This window comes from Poecilia mexicana, unplaced genomic scaffold (genome assembly GCF_051168715.1).
Source record: "Poecilia mexicana isolate PSO_F unplaced genomic scaffold, ASM5116871v1 scaffold_12, whole genome shotgun sequence".
In the NCBI taxonomy this organism is placed as follows: Eukaryota; Metazoa; Chordata; class Actinopteri; order Cyprinodontiformes; family Poeciliidae; genus Poecilia; species Poecilia mexicana.
The window spans coordinates 26,367,243-26,391,308 of NW_028263381.1; the positions used below are offsets into that span (position 1 = coordinate 26,367,243).

Sequence of the window (24,066 nt, forward strand, 5' to 3'; positions counted from 1 at the left end):
GTAAACGGCAACCGCAGAGAGGTGCATCGTGAGCTGCCACCTGGATGGCACCTCCTTTCTGGAAACAAGGAGTGAGAAGCCGCTAACAAGTTAGCATGTCTGCATGGGTGCAAAGCTGCAGGGACACACACGTAGAAAACCAACACACACACACACACGTAGAAAACCAACACACACACACACACACACGTAGAAAACCAACACACACACACACACACGTAGAAAACCAACACACACACACACACACGTAGAAAACCAACACACACACACACACACGTAGAAAACCAACACACACACACACACACGTAGAAAACCAACACACACACACACACACGTAGAAAACCAACACACACACACACACACGTAGAAAACCAACACACACACACACACACGTAGAAAACCAACACACACACACACACACGTAGAAAACCAATACACACAGACACACACGTAGAAAACCAACACACACACACACACACGTAGAAAACCAATACACACACACACACGTAGAAAACCAACACACACACACACACACGTAGAAAACCAACACACACACACACACACGTAGAAAACCAATACACACAGACACACACGTAGAAAACCAACACACACACACACACACGTAGAAAACCAACACACACACACACACACACACGTAGAAAACCAACACACACACACACGTAGAAAACCAACACACACACACACACACGTAGAAAACCAACACACACACACACACGTAGAAAACCAACACACACACACACACACACGTAGAAAACCAACACACACACACACACGTAGAAAACCAACACACACACACACGTAGAAAACCAACACACACACACACACACACGTAGAAAACCAATACACACACACACAGACACACACGTAGAAAACCAACACACACACACACACACACACACACACGTAGAAAACCAATACACACACACACACACACACACACACACGTAGAAAACCAACACACACACACACACACACACGTAGAAAACCAACACACACACACACACATAGAAAACCAACACACACACACGTAGAAAACCAACACACACACACACACACGTAGAAAACCAATACACACACACACACACACACGTAGAAAACCAACACACACACACACACACACGTAGAAAACCAACACACACACACAGACACACACGTAGAAAACCAACACACACACACACACGTAGAAAACCAATACACACACACACACACACACGTAGAAAACCAACACACACACACACACACACACACACGTAGAAAACCAACACACACACACACACATAGAAAACCAACACACACACACGTAGAAAACCAACACACACACACACGTAGAAAACCAACACACACACACACAGACACACACATAGAAAACCAACACACACACACACACACACGTAGAAAACCAACACACACACACACAGACACACACGTAGAAAACCAACACACACACACACACACACATAGAAAACCAACACACACACACACACACACACACACACACACACACATAGAAAACCAACACACACACACACACACACACACACACACACAGAGCAGACATTCTCTCGCTCCCTCTGCGCTTGTTGAGAGGTTTATGGGATCAGAGGGACGATGCGTTCAGAAACTGTCCGTCTTTCTGGGTTTGTGTGTTAAAATGCTGTTTTTGTGGCGTTCAGCTGCTGCAGGATTCAGGTCCTGACAGGCTCAGCAGGAACCGGAGCGAGCCTCCGCCTGTTACACGCTGTTCCTAAACACACCGCCCCGCGCAGCCCTCAGCCAGTCCAAAGCATTTCTGACATTTTTTCACCCTTTTCTGGTTCTGAGTCCCTGAAAGCCTCTGTTCAGCCTGGAGACCAGAGGTTTTATTCAGACGTTTGATGAACTTTTGTAAATCCTTCAAATCAAATCACCGAGTGTTTCTGTAATCCGTCAGTTCTTCAGACTCTGAGTTTCAGCAGCTAAAGGTTTTCACTTTCTTGTTCAGTAACTTATTTCTGACTCATGAATCATTCAGGAGTAAAGAAAAATCACCTTAACTCAAGTATTATGTCTAAACACAACAAATTACTTCATATCAGGATAAAAACAAGCATCGAAGCAGCAAAGGACAAAGTAATGCTAACCTGCTAATGCGCTAACAGCAGAGCTAATTCTTTGGTTAGCAGTCTTGCTAACTTAGCTTCACCTAATTAGTTTTTACAGATAAATTCTAAAGCGCTACTTTAATTAGCTATTTCCTGAACTTTCAGGAAAAAGCTTTCTAAAAGAAAAATATAATTGAGTTGAAGATGGCACACGATCCATCAACGGGCCAATGGCAGCTAGGTGAAGAGATGCTACTGGCTCCCAGCATGTCATGTGACCTGGTTGTTCAACTCAGAAGGGAAGCTGAACATAATGTTGTACAACTCTGCAGTTTTCTATTGTTTTCAGCTTTAGCACTTTAGCATTAGCTTCCCCTGAATACAATGTTGGTGTAGCGCTTTAGCATTAGCTTCCCCTGAATACAATGTTGGTGTAGCGCTTTAGCATTAGCTTCCCCTGAATACAATGTTGGTGTAGCGCTTTAGCATTAGCTTCACCTGAATATCACTGCTCTAGTTGCTCCTCCACTGCCATCAGTGTTTGTCCCTCTCATTAGCATAAACCTCCATGTTTATGTTTTATGTTAGCTGAAATGTTTCCAAGTCCAACATGTCTCGTACCCGACTCGGACTTGCAGCTTTTAGCTTTCCAGCTCCCAGACTGTGAACTTTCCAACAGCTAATGTTCATCTGAAAGTCACCTGACCTAAAAAAGAAAAACACCCTACAGTTCTCTCCAGGAATGTGGTAAATTTATCATATTTATTTAACAACCTGCTCAGCAGGTGGTCGTTATTTTCCCAAAGCGACATCTTGCAGCTTTCATTTAAAATAGGCCACATAATGGGAGAAAAAACAAAACATAAGTTATTTCTGTTGGTAAGTGAGGCTTTATTTCAGAGCAGCACGTTTAAAAGTAACCTGTGAAAAATTATATCGGCTTGGTGTTAAAAAATCTCTCTCACATTCTTCATTTGTCCTTCCAAACCTCCCACTCACCTCAACCTCCCCTCATTCCTCGTCAAGGTCTCCCCCTCCGAACGCCGGACCACAACGCTGCCGGTAAACCGAGCCGCACGCGTTTCTGCATTACAGAGCAATTACAGCTTAATGGCTGCAAAGATTCATTATGAACATTCATCCACCCTTTAAATATTTCAAGAGAATACCACTTTAATGAGGAGGCACTTTTCATGTTTCATTCCCACCTGAAAGCCCCAGAATGTCTCAGTTTTTCCTTTCTTTAGGGATCTGCCTCCATTTTCCTTCCTCTGTTTTTAATTCCTTCGCATTGATTCTCATTTAACTTTAACAGTTTGAAATTAACATGAAGCAAAGAGAGAGAAGAGAAACTGAAAATTAAGTGAAAATGACAGAAAATGTTCCAAATCTATTCACTGTACATCAAAAGATTTTAAATAACATATTTAATATTTTATTTCTCTGCTAGCTTACAAGAGTCAAGCTAAGAGCTAACTAGACTGAAACTAAGAGTTAAGCTACTCAAAGATAGCTTAGAGCTAATCAAAGCAAATCTGAAACTCCAGCTGCTCAATGTTAGCTTGACAGCTAACCACAGTAAACTTAATGCTAACAGCTACTAGTAAAACATCAAACAGCTACACAAAGTAAAACAGCTACAGACAGGTACTGACAACTGACAGGTAAACTAGCTTAAGTTAACAGCTAATTGGATTTAACTTAACTAGTCAAAGTAATGCTAACCGTTACTGAGAGTTAGCTTCACAGCTAGCACAAATCAAGCTCAACAACTAGTGACAGCTACGCAAAGGCAAGCAGAACCAACAGCTCTGAATGGCAGGCTGGGCTACTCAAATAGCTGCTGTGAGTCAGACTAAGAGCTACTCAACGCCTAGCCAACAGCTAATCACATCCAAGCTAACTTCCTGTAGCAGTTAGCTGTGCTCCAGTGCTAATGCTAACCTGTATTTATCTGCTTTTACTGGATTTCTAAATGTAAAGTTTCGTTTTAGTTCACCATAAACCGTATGGCAAACCTACTAACCACTCTGCATTGCTGAAATATTAGTTCATGGTCATGTGATGCGATGTTTAGCTATTACAAAACAGAATTTATAAAACGTTATAAACACTCTTTGGAGTTTGAGGAATGCTTGGTTCGTACAGGAAACGGCCCGATGATTTAAAGGTCGGTGTTTTTAAACAAATAATGTCACCGTGGAGCAGCAAGCAGGCTACGTCCGCAGCGGGGCTGGCTTGGTTTACAATACGTACAAGTGTATTGGCAGAGTCTGTCACACAGACAAGGAATGGTTGGTTAAATTAAACACAGACACACACACTCACTCTCACACACACACACACACACACACACACACACACACACACACACACACACACACACACACACAGGAGATTCAGGGACCAGATGTCAGGAGGGCAAAGTGTGACACTTGACTGAGAACAGGCCTCGCTGGAGTTTGTGTGTATCTCTGTGTGCAGCACTCCATAACTGCATTGATTTTCAGAGAGAATCTACTAACACAGGCTGAAACACACACACACACACACACACACACACACACACACACACACACACACACACACACACACACACACAGTAAAGTGAAGGCTTCCCCTTTGAAAACCACATAAGACATGTCTGGACACGGAGAGCCCTGCAGCTCGCTCTAAACGCATTAAAGGACGTCCATGTGTGCGTCTGCGTTTGTGTTGGAGCCACAGCAGAAATCATCCAAACAAAAATGATTTAAGTTACAAACAGGCAGCTCGTTTTCATTAAGTTTCTCTTTTAAGTAAAAATACTTTTATGGCCTTTCATGGTCCAAGTCAGTTCAGAAACGTCACAAATATGATCTGGACCAAGTTAGACAATTACATAAATCACGAGCGTCACAAAGCAGACGACGTTTTTTCTTAAAAACCAAAAAGCTGCGAGAAAAACAAGAACCTTTTTGTTTCTTCCACAGGATTAAATACGGAAAAGATCAGCAAGAGTCAAGCTAAGAGTTTAGCTAGGAGCTAATTAGAGTCAACAAAAGCTAATTGGACTTATACAAATGGATAATCAAAGACAAGCTAACGACTAATCACTCAAGCTAATAGCTAATCAGAGTCAAGCTAACAACTTATCAAAGTCAAGCTAACAGCCCATTAGAACTATGCCAACAGCTAATCAGAATCAACATTAAGCTAACTGGACTTATACAAATGGATAATCAAAGACAAGCTAGTAGCTACTAAAAGTCTAACACCTAACCAGTCTCGCTAAAAGCTAGGAGGAGTAATGCTACCTGCTAATCATCCGTACTAACAGCTCATCAGAGTTATGCTTCTACCTAACAAGTAGCATAATAGCTAATCACTGAAGCTAATAGTTTATAGCAGTCAAACTAACCAGCTGCTGCCGTTCAATTGCTTTTAAATCATAATAATCAGTAACTTTTAGCACATTATTAAGATGGAAAGACATCAGACCTTAAAACAACCAACTGGGAAAGTTAGAAATCATCTGGGTTTGTCCCAGTTCATCCATAAATGTCCAGGAGGCGTAAAATACTTTATCAAACGTAAATTTATCCAATGGAGAAGCTTCATTGAGCCACTAGAGGGCACTCCAGCACCTCAAGGGTAAAAAAAAAAAAGAAAAGAAAATTTAAAAATGTCACCAGTTGCTTTGGTTTTATTTTCAATATTAGGAAATTAATTAGCAACTTTTAGGTGCTTTGTGATCCAGAGGTTTCATGCCAAAGGTGTGAGTTTGACTGTGACCACAGAGTGTGTGTGTGTGTGTGTGTGGGTGTGTGTGGGGGTGTGTGTGTGTGTGTGTGTGTGTGTGTGTGTGTGTGTGTGTGTGTGTGTCTGTCGGACCTGATTACCAGACTCATTACGCCAACAGAGACCAGAACCTGCTGTTTCACATTTCACATCATTATTATTAAGAGAAAGGCCGTCTGGTGCGCACCGCCAAAACGGCAAACAGGAACCGCATTCATGCGGCGCGCTGCACCGCTGCAGCCAGCACAGAGCCTGCAGGTACATGACCTTTGACCCAAACACTGACGTGAAAAATGCCCGTGACAATCCTAGAGCCAACAGCAACTTCCTGTCTTCTATCCAAGCTAATGCGGCGCGCTAATTAGAAATTAGCGAACAGAGTTGAAGCAGACCAATCGGGCGGCAGCATCCAGCGCAGACTTCAATGACACGTTCCTATTGGACGACTTGCTGCCTGCTGTTAACATATTTAAGGTCAAATTAGATTTTTATTTAACTTAAGACGTTTTAAGGCTGATAACTTGACATCTAGTCAGCCTGAGGCATCAATGATGTTCAGGAAACACTGCCCCCTGCAGGTGGGAGTTAGCATCACTTAAACCAAATGGTTTTCACCATTTTAGCAGAAAATGTGCAGTAAACTCACACATACGCATTATTGCAAAAATAAATAAATAATAATAATAATTCAGATTAATATTAATAAAAAAAATAATAATTAATTAAAAACATCGTCCTGCTTCCACGTCCTGTTTTTACTGTTAATAAACTGCAGCTAGTATTGTTAGTAACATTCGCTGTTGAAAGACCGGTCACCATAAATTTTGGTGGATAATAAAGAAGTTATCACAATAAACGATAATATTGCTGCTTTGAGACCTTTAACTTATTTAACTTTAATAAATTTAACTCTGGAACTGGAAGACATTTAAAATATCCAACATGAATAAACAAAACAACAAATAAAATGAATTATGGAAAGAAAAATATACTTAAAAAAACAATTTAGACCAAAACAGCAAACTGAAAACTTTTATCATCCAGTTTTTGGTGGAAACAGAAAAAAAACAGAAAAACAATAAATCATGTGAATTATTGAGTTTGTTTTGTCATGTGATTAATTGATTTACTGCTCGTCCTGACAAGACAGACCTACTCTGATTTTAAAGATTACGAGAAACTCAGGTTAACATTTACTAGAAGACAGAAGAATCCAACAGCGAGCTACCTGAGGAGAACCAATCAGGTTCATTGATGATTTTATCATCAGCAGAGCGGCGCTTTAAACTTCCCATGCATCAGTGATAACAGCAGGTCCAGTTTGTTTCTGCTGACCCAGTTATGAACAATCACACATGGATCCGTGTGCAGGCTGCAGCCAGGCGCTGGCCCGCGCGGAGCCGGGTCTGAGCGTGGGACGGATCGCAGAACAGTCACTACTTGTTTTATTGCTTCACCATGAACACCTGCAACGCCGGAGCGGGGGGGCGGCGAGGTCGACAGCAGACAAAAGGCTTACATCTGACACACAGAGAGAGCGAGGCATTGTGGGAATGCCTGGGTGTGTGTGTGTGTGGGGGGGGGGGGGGGCGGGGAGGGTGTGTGTGCAGGTCTCAGGTTACTTTCTCACAGATCTGCTCCAGAATGAGACATTCAGGCACAACGTGAGGCATGTTCAAGAAAGATGCAGCAGATCGTTGTAGATCCATTTCGTTACATTTTATCAGAAAAACTGATCAAATATAATGATTGGTAGAATACTGATCCATTTTATTGGACCAGTTGCAAACTGGATGAAAAACAAGATAGTTTTCAAAAATGTCTGCAAATAAAAATCAGAAAAAGGTCAAAGAATCAGCAAATAGATTCCAGTTTGTGTCATTTAGGGTTTTTCCTCCTTCAGTCCGGTTGACCCGGTTCTACTGGAACCAGAACATCTGCTCCACCTCCAGCTGTTGTGGCTCCGAGTCAAACCAACCTGTTCCCCTCCTGGCCTGTGGGGGCGCTGCACCAAGAACCACTGAAGGAAACGACACAAAAACCTTTGAAGACACTGAGAGCAACTTCCTTCTTCACCAGATGGAAACAAGATGGAGGATTTTAGTGGTTGGAGGATTTCTGCTGCTAGCGCAAGGCTAACATGTTAGCTTTGGTTGTTCACATGCACATTCAAACTGAACCAGAGTTAGCTTAGCATTCACACCTCACCAACCGAACCAGACTTTCCAGACAAACAGACTGGAATTGGACTGAATGGGGCTGGTATGCAGCTTCTGACATCAGTTTGTTTGTCAGAGAACTTCAGGGAACCAGAACCATGAAGACCCAGAAGCCAATAAGTGAAGGATGATGGTTCTGAAGAAGCCTGACTGGGTTCTGAAGCCTGACTGGGTTCTGAAACCTGACTGGGTTCTGAAGCCTGACTGGGTTCTGAAGCCTGACTGGGTTCTGAAACAACAAGAGTTTAGCTCAGTGGTTTCTGTGACGCCGTTCGGCAGGTGAAGGTTTCCACCTGAGTGGAACTAGAAACATCTCAACCATAATGTGGGTTTCACCTGGTGTGGGAACCTTTTCATGGACGTCCTAAAGAACTGGATTTCTTTTTTCAACAGGAAACTTTCCACTGAAGCCAGCAGAAATCCTGCGTGGGGTTCCTCAAGGCTCAGTCCTGGGACCCCTTTATTCTGTATCTAGATGCTCCCACCAGCTCAGGTTACAACAGGAAATCAGATCAGCTACCATATCTATGCAGATGACACACAGCTCTATGTTATGATGTCACCAGGTGACCTTTGACCCTATTCAGTCACTAAACAGATCAATGTGTGGATGTGGCAGAACTTTCACCATCTGAACAGAAAGATCTAGAGTTACAGATCTAGAGTTCTAGATCTAGAGTTATAGATCTAGAGTTCTAGATCTATAGTCATAGATCTAGAGTTACAGATCTAGAGTTCTAGATCTAGAGTTATAGATCTAGAGTTCTAGATCTATAGTCATAGATCTAGAGTCATAGATCTAGAGTTACAGATCTAGAGTCTGCACACAGCTTCAGTTGTCACAGCTGGAAACTGGAGATCAGGATGAAATCTGGATTTGGACCTTCAGAGCCACATAAAGACGGTTAGAAAGTCGGCCTTCTATCAGCTGGAGAACATTTCCAGGAAACATTAAAGGTCTGCTGCTGTTGCCATAGCAACCTTCAGGTCTCTCAGGTCTTCTGGTTCTGCATCCAGAACCAGAACCAAACACGGAGAAGCAGCATTCAGCTTCTATTCACCACAGATCTGGAACTAAACAGCCGGAACCCTGAGCTCCTTTAAAACGCAGCTAAAAGCCCAGCTGGTTAAAAACAACTAACAAAATGTTCATCCTAGCCTGAATTACTACTTTTTATTGTTTCTCCTTATTTTACCTCTTTCATGTAATTTTCTTTGGTTAATTGTGTTTTTAGCATTTCATGGAAATTAAAAAATTTGCTGTACAGATAAAGTTAATTTGTCGTCTGAATGTTTGGGGCATCTGATGCCATTCGCACACCGACTTCCTCTCAGGTCGCTCCAAGATGTCCGCCGTGAATAAAAACCAAATTTTTCCAGTGAAGGAAACAAAATGAGTCAAAGATCAAAGTAAATCTGAGGCTCATTGAAAAGCTGCGGTCAGATCTTTAAATGGTCACCATGAGTCAGGAATACATCTTAAAATCTTTAAACAAATCAATAATTAAAATCTAAAAACACCACAAAGCCTCTACAAAACTTTCGGCTACAAGGCGTTTTGCGTGTTTATTATTTTCTCCATTAATTTGCGGCTGCTTTAGATATTAAACCCAGATAATGAAGGACATTAATGCAAATGTTTTTCTGCAGACGTGGATGTCGCCCACTTCCAAATGACGGTTGTTCCCCATAAAGCTCCGGTGTCGTAAATCTTCTGCCTTCCAAGAACAGCAGCAGGGTTGGAACTTCATAAAGCTGCATTATTGGATAATTGGTTCCTCAAATGGCTTCAAGCTGTCAGAGGACGGCAATCCAACAGGCAGCAAGCCGGAAAATAAGAGAGAAGTGGAAACTCTAAACAGCCATCTAATGTCCTCTTTAACATCCTCTTAACCAAAGGCTAAAACCGCTGAGCAGAGACGGGTTTTAGCCTCAAGTTATTGCAAACACAAACCTGTCACACAAGACAGATAACAACTAATTCAAAACAGACAAACTCAACTTTTAAATTAGCATTCTGCAGCTTGGATAGCTTTCAGAAACAACAGCAGATGTCATTCAGAGGCGGGTTTAACCCGGATAGAGAGGCTTCAGGGGCGAGACCTCCGGTTTGGGCTAAAGCCGTCACGGGGTGAAAGGTCAAGTTTACACCAGGTGTGTTAAACGGACCCGACCCAAAAGAACCGATCCAGAACCAGCAGACCCCTCCAAGCACCTGAACCCCAGTCACCCACCTGAACACTTTCAGGGAGACACACTTATAACCTGCTAATGCGCTAATAGCATTGCTAATTTGTCGAGTAGCACTTTAGCACTTTGCTAACTTTTAAAACGCTTAGCTCTTCATAAAGTGATTATTCCTAATAAATTTAAAAGCACCATATTACTTAGTGGCTTGGTAAACTTTCAGCTCAGTAGTTCATGTTCATGCTTTTATTTTGAAGAGAGTGAAGCAATTTAGCATTTCTGCACAGATGAACAGCTAAAATTAGTGAGACCAAGTCTTAAACTCTCATTTTAATATTTCAAACACCAAATATACTTTAATATGCCAACAATGGAAACATCTCAGCGCTAACACAGAAGCTAACAGCCACGGTCTTCACCTCAAATCTTGATGGTTCAGCGACTCGACGCCAAGGAATAAATTTGGAGTTACAAAGAAAAACCTGTGTGAAAAGGACAACCTGGAGTCCACCGTACTTCACAAAGGCACCAAACTGATGTGCAACAGTTAAAGCAGATGTTTTCAAATGTCTGTTAAGAAGAAACAGGAAAAGGTGATGAGAGACAGAACTACAAGTTTTTGATTCAGTTTTAATCCACATCAGAAAAAAATTAAGATTTTTGACCAAGTGGTGCTTCCACTGTAGAGGATAAACACGATTCAAATAAACCGATTAAAATGAAAAGAATCTTCTTCCATGTTTGAGAAGAAGAACGAGAGAGAAAAGAGGAAAACAGAGCGGGACAATGGAGAGATGGAGGAAGAGGGAAATGTTTGGAGTGAGGAGCTCCTGCTTTTCAGTCCTGACAGAGTGGAATGTGAGAGAGGAGATCAATGTGGTATCACACACACACACACACACACACACACACACACACACACACACACACACACACACACACACACACACACACACTGCCAGATGTTCATCAGCCAATGAGGAGCCAGCAGCCTGGTCTCCTCAGGTCAACCCGCATGATCCTCACATTCATATGAATCCGCTCCGTCTCTTTAAATTCTCCTGATATCTGCGAACCGAAAGCGCTGCAGCCTTGCTGCTCCTCTGCTGTTCCTCTGCTCCCGGCCTTCATGTTCGCTTTGGGGTCTTCAGCACAGAGACATCAGGTTTACTAAATCTGCAAACAAAATCCCCCTCAGACAGAAAACTTTTCCATCGTTGGAGTTCCGTACGTCTGCCATCGTTTAAGTTTTATCCTCAAACAGGAACTTTGACTTTAAACCATTTAACTCACATTTTACCATTTTTACATGATCACAGTTAAATTTTTCTGATTTATTAATGACGTTTGTTCTACCAGGGCCGGTCCAAAACGCTTTTAGGGCCCTGGGCTGGATCTGATTTGGTGGCCCCACTTCCTGTTCAGACCATCAGCACCAATTTGTTTGAGAGAGCTACAGCTAATTGGCTAAGCTTAAAAGCAGCCACAGACTGTTAGTCATCCAATTACAGATGAATTTACAATCGTAAATATTAAACTCGCAGTATCAAAGACTGTAACTATGGTAACGAGTTATTGCAATAAATAAACCCTCCACTGTGAGTCTGCGCCTTACCAGAGGCACCAAACTCAAAAATATTCAGTATTTTTCTTTTCTGAGACATTTGAAAGTTTGCCCCCAAATCTGTTTGACCGTTGGAAACAGCTAATGTCGTCGTCCATTGTTCACTTCCCTTCACACCACGGCCTGCACAGCTGTGCGCTCACTGACTTGGCAGGTAGTTCATACCAGCAACACGCTTCCATTCACTCCGCTACGTTTCAGCTCCGTTTCCTGTAAAAACTGAGTGGAGCGTCTGTTTAATGTCCCGTAATCAACAATAGTTTGATACGACTTTTAGTTTGAGCTTTAAATTCCTCTTATGTTTCTGTTTGCTTTTGAAATACAGTAAAGTTAGCTTGATAATGAAAATTAAAGCCAATGAGTTTAATACAAACTTTAATATTGTTTCTTCTGTTTCTACAACATTTTGTCCTAATAGATCTCAGAAGATTCGTTTCTCATCTTGAAGATCTTTAAATCAGAGTCTGGTGTTTTTGCTTTTTGGGAACTTTTAGCCTACTTCCTGTTGTCAGACGCGTCCTCTCGTTTCAAAAGATCCGGCAGAAATCGCTAAGTTGGTGTGGCTGGTAAAGTTGAACCTCAGTTGTGATTAATCACAATTAATTCATGATTTAAAAAGGAAGAACTCACTGGAATCAACCAGTTTTTTCTCCATTATTAAACAAAATCATTGTTTGAAAACCACTTCCTGTATTTATTCAGGTGTCTGTCTGATGTTACAGTTTAACAGAGTAATGAATGACAGCACTGCAACAAAGAATCATAAAATTAATTCCCAAAAAACACAAAAATCAAAAGAAAATAATGAAAAATATGATTAAAATATGAAGGAAAACATTCAGATTAGCACAAATTTCAGATCCTGCTAATCTGGGTGAACGTTTACGCATGGAGAGAAAACAGGAGGAAGGTGCATTAAATTTGAGGTTCTTATGTTTTTACTCATGCATGTAAAACACACACACACACACACACACACACACACACACACCCTCATGTAGTTTGTCTGGCCCGTCACAGGACCAGATGGCATTAGGGGTGTTCCAGACAATTTACAGACTGTGTGTGTGTGGAAAAGAGGGGGTTGGTAGTGAATTAAAGCCACCACACACACACACACACACACACACACACACACACACACAGAGAAACTTGGCAGTGCCACTGAAGCTGGAAGTGCTGCCAAAAACCGAGCCTAAAACAAAAGCTGGGCTGAACCACCGTCCGCCTCGCCCCGCGCTCGGAACCGGATGGTTCAACCCGCTGAACGAACGAACAGTTCCAACGAGGAACGACGTCTACGACTCGACGTCTCTGCAGAACGAGTCGGAGTGAGACGGGAGGAAGAAGAGCAGGAAGTGCTGGGATGAGGACGGAGGAGGAAACCGGATGTTTGGGATTCAGACTCCAGGGTTACAAAAGACCTTATTCACTGACTGATGGACTGAACTGGAGCTCACATCTTCTGGTCCAAATTAAGACGAGTGGAAAAGTAAATACAACAGCAAAGAAAACAACACAGTTACCAAAACTAATTTTACTCCAGTTAATCAAGTAGCTTGATTTGCATATTGTGTCTAATACTTTGGGCGCCAAAACTTTCTCCAGGTGAACAGAAACAAAACTGAAGTTATCTTTGGAGGAACGATCGAGTTTCAGTTATTATAGCTGGAAACCAGACATCAGCCTGAAATCTGGACCTTCAGAACCACATAAAGATGGTTACAAAATCAGTCTTCTGTCACCTGAAGAACATTTACAGGATTAAAAAGCTAATTTTCCAATAAGATCCATGAATTTATCTTTAGTTGAATTGATTGCTGCAACAATGTCTTCACAGATCTGACTGAAAATAAAATAAAAATGAGAGATTTATGCTCCACTGATCAGGAACAAACTGAAAATCTGAACACTGAGCGCTTTGTTGATCAAACGTACTTCAGAAATGCATTAGATTTCACAATGTCAGTGGAAACAATATAACGGGATTATACAATCACAGAAAAAGCAGCGTTACTGAAGACTATTAGCAACTGACGAGGACAAGTATAAGACCAAAACAAGCTGAAAATAAAACCGTGAAACATGGACAGTTTTTCTGTTTAATAATCCATGTTTTCCCTTTTATACAGTGTAGATATGAAAGAGAAAAATCTGAAGTAAAACCTTCAGGTTCTGCAACCGTTTGTTCCATAAAATGTGAAGACATCGCTAGCTTAAAAGTTGGAGCTAGCTTAAAGACAAAATGTTGCCTTCAGCATCTTTGTTGTTTCTCAAGTAGAAAAGTCTTTAATAATTCCTTCAATATATATTTATATAAGAAATGTAACAATTATGTGACAAATACAGCAGAAATAGCTGAAAACACTTTCATTTTCAGTGTGTTTTTGAATAATTAGCCACGAGCTAACACTAAATGCTGCGTAGCTGAAATCAAGCACTGGGATTATTTTAAAGGATCTAATTAATTAAAAGTAGCTTCATGAGAAGAATTATATTTTTATTTGATTTTTACAATCCAAACAAAAAGAAAACTTAAATTTTGAATAAAAGAATAATATCTGAAACATCAATGCTAACCGTTAGCATTCATGAACTCCCAGGTTTAAACGCAGATGATTCGCGTTTGAATTGTGAGTTTCTGTTCTTCTGTCTTCCTGAGATCACAGAGGAGGAACCGGAACAGGAAGTGAGGAAACTCGGGAGGAAGACGCTTCAAAGGCCGAAGGTCAGGAGTAAAACTGGACCACCAAACATCAGAGCAGGACAGGATGTTTGAGTAAAAACACCCCAAAGGCTCACGGCAGAAATCTCTAACTATCGAATGAAAAGATCCAAATTCAGTTTCTTTGGAAAGTTAGAATAATAAAAAATGAAACGATTTTAATCCTGAGACATGAGGGTTCGGCCATGTTGTAACTGCTGACTTTACAGTCAAACTGCCTCCACAAGGACAATCCACACAAAAATCATCCGTAAAGATGCTGCCTGCTCTCAAGGTTTATTATTGTAAAGTTTAGTGGAAGGGAAAAGTGTGAACACCAAAATAAATAATGTAGGCGAGTTGAAGTTTTTCCAAACTCCTGAGCATATTGAAGCTGATGACCTCCATGCCACGCCGCACTGATGCAGTTACTCACACAGCTATCATGTTTTCAGAAGGTCCAGATTTCTGTTAAAAATATATTTTATTGGTTTAATGAATAATGCGATCTCTGTAACCAGTTGTCTGGGTGGATGGGAGGATGAAGAGGTCAGACTGTGATTTTCTGCGGTGAAGCACCTCTCTCAAACCCAAAACACACAAGTTTTGATGCTCCAAAACAAGTTAGCATGTCACCGTCTTTCACCCACTAGCATAAACACGGCGCCGCCGCCGCCTCCCAGAATAAGCCTGCGCCTGTAATTGGAGTGGTGTTTGTTGCCGAGAGGTGTTGAGCGTCGCTGTAATTGCCAGGCAGGCGGGTTTGACGTTCCCTGTCTCTTTATTTTTTAAGGACCGGGTAATTAGCCGCCATCACAAGCGAACAGGTGTGGGAACCAGCAGCCGCTAACGCGCGCGCTGCGGCGCCGCCGGCACCTCGCCGACGTCACGGACCGACCGCGGCGGCGGCGAGGAGAGCCGGCGGCTTCACCAAAAGGCTGGGAGCTGAAGATCAGCTCGATGCGTGGAGGTGAGGCTGAGTGCAGCGAGGAAACGAGCAGATTGTGAGGCTGCAGCGACAGAAAAGACACCTGTGAATGCAGCTAATAGCTCAACAAGAGCCGCCGCCGCCGCCGCCGTGGAAACCGGCATGTTTGCCTTCTCCTAATCAGCTCCAAACAACAAAGTACAGGGTGATGTCATTAGGTTTTCAGGTATTTCAGATAATAAATCAGTTCTAATGAATGAACTGAAATGTGATTATGGAGCAGAAGAAGAAGAAGTCAGGAAATAAGTTAATCATCAGTGTTTGTCTCCTGAAATCTGTCATGAGGTGCAAAGAGAAAACCTGCTTCAGAAAAAGTTTTCTAATTACAGGCAGGATGACAAAGAAAGAAAAGTAAGTGCACCCTCACTGCAGTGACGGCGAGGCCTCAGCAGTGACCTTAGAAACTTATGAAACTTCACTGAAACAAGGCGACAAGCGCACCAAAGTTCAGATTATTATTATAAAATAATCATCCAACTTGAAAACAAAATCGTAACGGACTCAATGTTCTGCTCTCTACGTGTTTTTTGGTGTCGATACACCTGAATGAGTAATTTCCACTCAGTCGGTTAGTGGAGATGTCAGTCGGTTGCCACGGCAACAGGTGTGCTTGAACAATAAAGTCGACAAAATGAGTGAGAAAGAAAAGCTGAATACCAGAGTCATCATCTGTTATTTTCCCCTTTGCTGTGGCGAAACGCAGCCGCTGTCATTTCTGAAAGTTCAACAAACAACAAAAACTGGACTATTTCTAATTATCATCAAATAGGATGACATTTTATGACGTATACAACAAACTGTTGATCCTACAGCTGCAATTACGAACCTCCCTCTCAGATTAATGAAGTATATTCATTCACTCATTCAATTATGTAAAATTAAATTGTCCAGTTTAAAGTAGAAAATTTGTTTTGTCCTCTCTTCTATCTTGAGAAAACCGTTTACAGATTTACATCGCACCAGAAGATATGTTCTATATGTCATAACATTGGCAATTCTATAAGCTTTAATTTAAGCCATATTTTAAAGAAATCGGATAAGAAATAATGGAGTTACAAACATTTTAGTGACAGAAGGTCAATGACTCAACGGCGCCTCGCTATAGCGGCTAACAGGCTAGCCGCTAGTTAGCTTCTTGGCTAAGCGCTAGCTCTAATCCACCGTCTAACACATAGAGCGCACATTAATCACGTAAAAGTCCGACTAGCTTAAAGTAATCCTCTGATCTCCGTTTTTCATCCCTTTGGTTTGTAACCGGAGTTTTAATGAATAAAAAAAAGAGAAAAACTTACAAAAAAAAAAAAAAAACAGCGTCGATGCCACACGGAAATCAAACACGAAGCCACGAACCGGAACCGGAAGTCCGTCCTGGTCCGGTAATTTTTATAAACTTTTTTTCCTTCCAGAGAAACACCGTTTGTGCAATTAATCACAATGTATTCTATGAAATAAACTTCTCATTTAGTAGTACCAATACCGCTGCTGCTATGTTTAAAATAAATAAAACCGAAGTGATTTTATGTGGTTTCTGTTCCTCCTGCTTCCTTGTGGACGTTGAATAGAAAAAACAAACCATTCCTTTTTCCACACAGTGATCTATGAATAAATAGAAACACTTTCCAGTCAGTGTTCAGTTTGTTTTGTTTTTAATTTCTGAAGGTATTAAATTTAACTTGAGGATAACTGTATACTCTCTCTGCAGGTATCCATGCTAAAGTAGTGAATGCATAGAAATGAACAAACCTTTGAGAAACCTTACAAAACCCAAACATGAAAAACAAAACAGATTTAAAATGTTAAATTTGACTTGATTTTAAATAATTTTTGAGCCTGAAGTGGGAACTAAAGTTAGGAATACAAAAAAAAACTGATTTGAAACGTTAAATTTGACTTTAATTTATGAGTTTAGAGCCTGAAGTGGGAAGTGAGAACAAAAAAACTAACAAAAAAACAACTAGATTTAAAATATTAAGTGTGACTTGATTTTGTGTGATTTTGGAGCCTAAAGTGGGAAGTAAAGAGCACAAGAAACATTAAAACAGCTCAAATTGATGTAAAATGTTAAATTTGACTTGATGTTAAGCAATCTGAAAACCTAACAAAAGCTAGAATCACAGAAAACAAACATAAAAACAAGTAAAAGCCATTTAAAGTGTTAAGTTTGACTTGCTTTTAGATGATTTCAGAGCCCAAAGTGGGAGCTAAAGCTAGCAGCACCTCTGGGCTTCATCTTGGGGGAAAACATCTGGCGCGCCGACTCGGTGGCGAGCCGGCCCGTCGGAGCACGCTGCTCTCCTGAGCTTAAGGAAGAAAACCGGCGGCTGCGATCGGAGCTCACAGGCGCTAACCTTGAAATCACTGCCTTTATTAGTAAAGTCATTATTAGCATTAGAAAAGCAAATGGGGCTAATAATATTTGCCATTATAGCTAAAAACGCCTATTAATCCCTAATCCAGGCACAATTAGGAGCATGGCTGGGTGTTTTTGTGAGCCGTTCTGCACCGCCATGCCGGGGAAAACGAGACAATTTAGCAGCGAGCGGCGGCGGGGGGCGAGGACTGCTCTATTCTGAACGCCGTCAGCCGCGGCGGCGCTGAGTGACGGGCGGAACGGAGCCACATTTCACCGGATAAAGACAGGAGGGCGGCGGCGGGGGCGGCGCGCGGCGTTATCGGCCTCCGAACAAGTGCATCAAATCAAACGGAGAGGGGATGTTATTAAAGCAACCCCCTTTCTGCCCCGCTGCCGACTGTGACTTAATAAGCTATGCCAATTAGGGGAACAAAAATCAGGCGCGCCATCGGGCCGCGCGCGCCCAGATCCGCCCGCTAACGCGTGACGCGCCCCGCGTTTGTCTTTAAGGTTTCGACGAGGAAAAGAGAGATGAATGGAGTGAAATCCACTGAAAGGAGCGGATATTTATAACCATTAATACATTCACAGCAAATAATACAAACTCCAACGCTGAGACTGACGGAGAAAGAGCATTGTTGGTGCTGTCAGGGTGGAAGCGCAGCAGTTTAATCCGCTTTACTGCAGCATGGCGACGGTCTCTGGCCTCGGTTACCGACTCCAGCAGCGGCGTCAGAATGAGCTGCCTCCACTTTTACAACATGAAAAGTTTCATCAGAAACAGCAATCAGTAAAAATAAACTCCACTGTGACGCATGGTGGTGGCAGCATCATGCTGTGGGTCAGAGTTCATGGAAAACCTGAAGAAAACCTGAGCTGGAAGTTCAACTCCCTGAACAGGAAGCCAGAGATATCATGGATGGACTGACGGTCAGTCGGTCTGTGGTTCTGATCCGGTCCATCCCCATCAGAACTTTCTCTCGTCTCTTTCGTTTCTTCTCTTCCATAAAGCAGTGGATCGTTTCCTTCTGTTTCCATGGTTTCTGCTGCGCCTGGTTTGACCTCTGACCTCTGCAGCTCTTCCTGACCTGGACTCCCAGCAGGTCCAGAACATTCTGCCGTTTCCTGGTGAAACCAGGAAGGACGAGTGGCGGCGGTTCTGATGGGCGGCGTGAAGCTGAACGGCTTCATCCAGGAGATCACACACAAAGAAACACACACACACACACACACACACACACACAGACACACACGCACACACACACACACACACACACACACACACTCTCTGTGTCTTTATCTTTCCAGGGATGATCCCAAAATAAACAACAACGCTAAAATCTCTCAATAATTAAAGCTCCTAATCCACTTCCTGGTTGGCGGTGGCCGTGGGCGCCGCCGCCGTGGGCCGCACCGCTCCCTCGCTCGCCCCTCGCTCGCCGTGTTTGGAGGCCTTTGTGCGGCGGTGAGTTTCTGGCCCGGAATGAAGGCGTTAATTCAGAGAGGGAAGCTGTCATTTGGGAATCCAATCTCATCAGGAAACAAGTGGCTCTTTGTGGTTTATTCATTAGCCTGGGCCTGATTTAGCTTAGCATTGACATGTTTTCACCTCCGCTTCACGGCTTTCGTTTAAACGCTGCAGCAACAATGTGCAGATTTTCAGACAGAAATGACAGGAAATGAAAGGAGGGATGAAGGCTGGGAACGTTTGTGGCTAAAACTGGAATTAGAAAATGATAAAATAGAAAACGTCACAAATTAATTACATTTTCTCCTTTAGTCGAACAAATCAGAGTAAAACCTCCAAACACATTTAGCAGAAATTATTTTTAGCTGCAAAAACAGAAACTGTATTTTTTAAGTGTAAAAGCCAAAATACAAATAAAGAGCTTAATTAAAAAGAAAAAAAACTTTCTGCTCTGAACCAGGGTAGAAAAATAGAAATACATAATAATAACACATATTTTTAAAATTTAAATAAAAACATTAAAAAATGCCACGCTGGACCACACACTCGAGTCGTCATAATAAGGTGGAAAAATAAACAAATAAAAACAATAAAAATATTATTTTTGCTATTACATTTTTAAAAAAATGTAAATTTATTAGAAAAAAAAATACATTTTAAAAATCCCACTTTGCGTCACACAGACAGACGTCAGGGTGGAAAAACACCAGGAAGAACCTCAGAGCTGCAGCCGCTGCCCATCAACCTGGGAAGGGTCAAAGGTCATCTCCAGGCTACCTGGAGTTCATCACTCTCCAGAGGAAAACATCTCAGACCTGAAAGCTGTTCATTATTTTAATCTTGTAATATTTCGACTTGCTGTACGACATATTCTTGTATTATTACGACTATTTTTCCTACCACTCAACTTTCCATCAAATACACTTGGAATAACTGATCATTTTCACTGATCTTGTAATTATCAGAGAAACTGACTTGGATTACTCAAATAAATTCCCTTTTCACTCCAATAAAGACATTTCTCAAATTAAGTGAAAATCGTAACCAAAGCAGATTTTAATTCAGATGTTTCTTCTTCCACGTAAGCTCGGATAAAAAGCCGAAGTTAATTCAGGAACGTGTGAAGGACCCCGTTTGCTCGGGGCCCGTCCCAGCCTCAGGCCGCGCCCCGGCGGTTGGGAACCTCAGCCTGGTGGTTGTGTAAGCCTGTAGGGCTCTAATTAGCTGCATTCACAAACAGCAGCCGGCTCATCAAAATGCCGAGGCCTGGAGAAAGCCACAGCGGGGGTGGCAGGCCGTGTGTGTGTGTGTGTGTGTGTGTGTGTGAACCTGGGCGTGATTCGTCCAAGGAGAGCGGTGCACGTGTGTTTGTGTGATGCAACTATGTGAATCAAAATAAAAGGAACATTCCGGTTATGAGTTAGAGAACCTCGGGCCCAACAGAACCGAGAGAGAGAGAGAGAGAGAGAGGGGCGAGCGAGCTGCCAAATCCGTAAATTTGTCGTCCTCCCTCCGATCTGCATTCACGGCATGGGAGCAGACAACCTCTCCGAAAACAACAACCAGGCACATCGGCGCGGTAAACAAAGGCGACACCTCGCCGTCCCTCTGCTTCCCAGCCAAGAAACAAAATGGCTTCCGAGCTTCGCTCGGAGGCAGAGCGCCAACAAAACGACCCGATTCGCTGCTGATGGGACGTTAGAACAGGAAGTGTGGAGATGGACTGACGGGCAGCAGAGGAAGAATTCAAAGATTTCTGAAATCCAGCTAAACTGGAGTCTAATTTGATGCCTTTAACTCTGTAGTCATGACAAATATTTCATATCCTCTGTAAAACTCGGTGGTGGAGGGGTAATGATACGGGCTGTGTTCATCTGGAAAGCTAATCATGTTCAGTAACAAGCAAAACGAGCGTCAAACACAGCTAACACCTTAGCTAATGCTAACTCCATTAGCTGTATGGGTCCCATTTATCAGGGTTCCCACTGCAGATCTTGATGATAAACTGATTGTTTCCTGCTACTAATCATGAACAGTTCATACAGGAATCAGTTCATACAGGAATCAGTTCACACAGGAATCAGTTCACAAAGGAATCAGTTCATACAGGAATCAGTTCACAAAGGAATCAGTTCACACAGGAATCAGTTCACAAAGGAATCAGTTCATACAGGAATCAGTTCATACAGGAATCAGTTCATAGAGGAATCAGTTCACACAGGAATCAGTTCACACAGGAATCTGTTCATACAGGAATCAGTTCATACAGGAATCAGTTCATACAGGAATCAGTTCATACAGATTTCTGTGTGAACGGTTTACGACCCCAAAGCTTCCCGCTGACGTCGCCCAGCAGCAGCGCTCTGTTTACGGCAGTCATCATGGCCGCCGCCGTCTACCCATCGATTACAAAATCAACACCAGACTTTCAATCTTTAAAAACTTTCAGGTACGATTCAGTTCCAGTTTGGAACTGGTTCAAACTGGATCTTTTTAGGGGTGTAAAGATCAGAACCGGGCCGTGAAAAAGTCGTATTTTTGTCTCATTAGCCTGTTGTGTGAAATTAGTCTAAAAGCCGACTGGATGCCGTCCCACAAATAGAGTCCATAGATGGTAGCAGGAAGCTGGCATAGTGTGGATTTTATAAATCAGTTTATCTTCAAATAATCCCCAAAGTTCAGGTTTTCTTCCCTTAACGCCATCGGACCAACAACAAACCAACCGAACTGCATTTCATGGCTTCTTCTGTCACGTTTTCCAGCTTCAGACCTTAAAACCATCAGCACACAAACATTCACAACAAGAGCTTAATAAAAACAAGCAGCACCATCAAGAAGTGGCAACAGGAGAATAAAATGAGCTGCGATATAAGGAACATTACGCTGCATGTTGAAAACCCACAGCTTGTTCCTCTGCTTCTGAACCCAAACAATGCATGTAATCACCAGGGTTATGTACCGATCTCAGCAACGTCACCGGCAGGAAAGGATAAGAGCAGCAAATCAGAAAAACAGGAAGTCTCCATCAGGAGCCAACATGAGCAACAACGTTTATGCATCACAGCGAAAATAAAAGACAATATAAACACTGTGGGGTTTTGGTCAGCCTCGGAAACGTCACTGAAAATGTGCTGCAAAGGCAGTTTGAGCAAAAACAACACAATCCACAAGTCAAAAACTAAGTTTTAAAAGTCACTCTGTCCAACAGAGACATGTCAACCAAGCAGCTGGTTTCTCAGAGAACATGACGCCCAGCGATGCTCCAGAAGAAAACCCAAACATTGCAGGAATATTCAAACAGCCATCAGCGAGCAGGTGTAGGGAAAGAGGGAGGACTGAGGAAAAAGAAAGGATCAAGAGGAAGTAGAAGGAGAGAGGAAGGGGGAGACGGTGACGTACTTGAGCCGGAGAAATGTCCGCTCCCCAGGGAGGTGGGCCCGTTCTTTCCACTGCTAACAGGAGGGGAAAACATCTACAAGACAAACACAGAGCAGATTACCTCTGAGAGCACTGACGCTGCAAACAGCAAGAAACATCTCTACAGTTACAGCACTGCACTGTGGCATGAAGCGCTTCACTCCAAAACCTCACGTCTGCAGCTGGACGCAGCTCATCTGCTGCCTTTTCTCAGATTAGCTACATGTTTTAAATAGTTTGTCTTCATATAATGACTTGGACTGGGTTTGATCATCAAGCAGCACTTAAGGCCCTGATTAATGCATGATTGGGGTTAGTTTTATAAACCTTAGTCTGCATGTCACAGGGACGTTCCACATCATCATTAAACATCAAGTCAGAAAGGCTCAGTTAAAGTCTAGGATCGGCTCTCAGTCTAACACAAAAGTTATAAAAGTAAATCTGAGGCAGGAGATCTAACAAATCATCAAATCTCAATTTGAGGGTCCAACACTGACTGAGTCAAATCTTACACCAAGAGGGTCAAAGTCTTGAACTTGGTCTTGATTCTGGCTAATAAAGTCCAAACATGCTGTGGGCATATGAAACATGAGGAGCAGGTAATGTTTAAGAAGTCAAACGTCAGAAATCTCAACTCAAGACTAACCAGAGGGTCCAACAACAGTTTAAGTCACTAAAGATTGGCAACTTCTGCATCACAGCCAACATCTGGAGCAATCAAAGTCACAACAAGCAGCTCCAAGAGCAAGTCTAATATCAAGACGTCGGCCTGATCCTTAGTCAAGACCAGCAACAGATCCAACGAGACAGACTCTGTTGGACCCGTCCCGTCCTGCGAGTCTGAAACTGAGGTTAGCGCAAGATACGGTCCGTTAAACTAAAGTCCTAACAGGAAGGTCCAGGACACAAAAACTACAACTCAGTCCAACACCAAGAGCGATTCAGCCAGAGTCAAACCATTTAGACCTCAGACTTGGTTCAATGAGTCCATGGTGGAGAACAAGACATGTCAAGACAAAGACAACGTGTCCAGAGTCCAATCCTCGCTAAAGGAAGGTAGCTTCCAGGTCCAACAAGCATGAAGTTATCAGTAAGTCACAGCAGCAGACTGACAAACCAAACCAAGACTAGCATGTGAATCTCTGGCCCTAAAACTGGATTTCCACTCCGTAAGACCAAAATCCTGATCTTATCTGGAATGAAATGCTTAGTCAACATTAGCTG

At 42.4% G+C, this 24,066-nt stretch overlaps 1 protein-coding gene across 4 annotated transcripts in view; it reads right to left on the reverse strand.

The window, feature by feature from the left end:
* Window positions 1-24,066, reverse strand: part of tcf4 (transcription factor 4) — a 181,018-nt gene that overhangs the window by 152,578 nt on the left and 4,374 nt on the right. For all 4 annotated transcript variants that reach the window (XM_088011215.1, XM_088011217.1, XM_088011216.1 and 1 more), the window contains exon 3: window positions 22,825-22,897. In XM_088011215.1, the coding sequence (XP_087867341.1) occupies window positions 22,825-22,897 (73 nt within the window). The remainder of the gene's footprint in view (window positions 1-22,824; window positions 22,898-24,066) is intronic.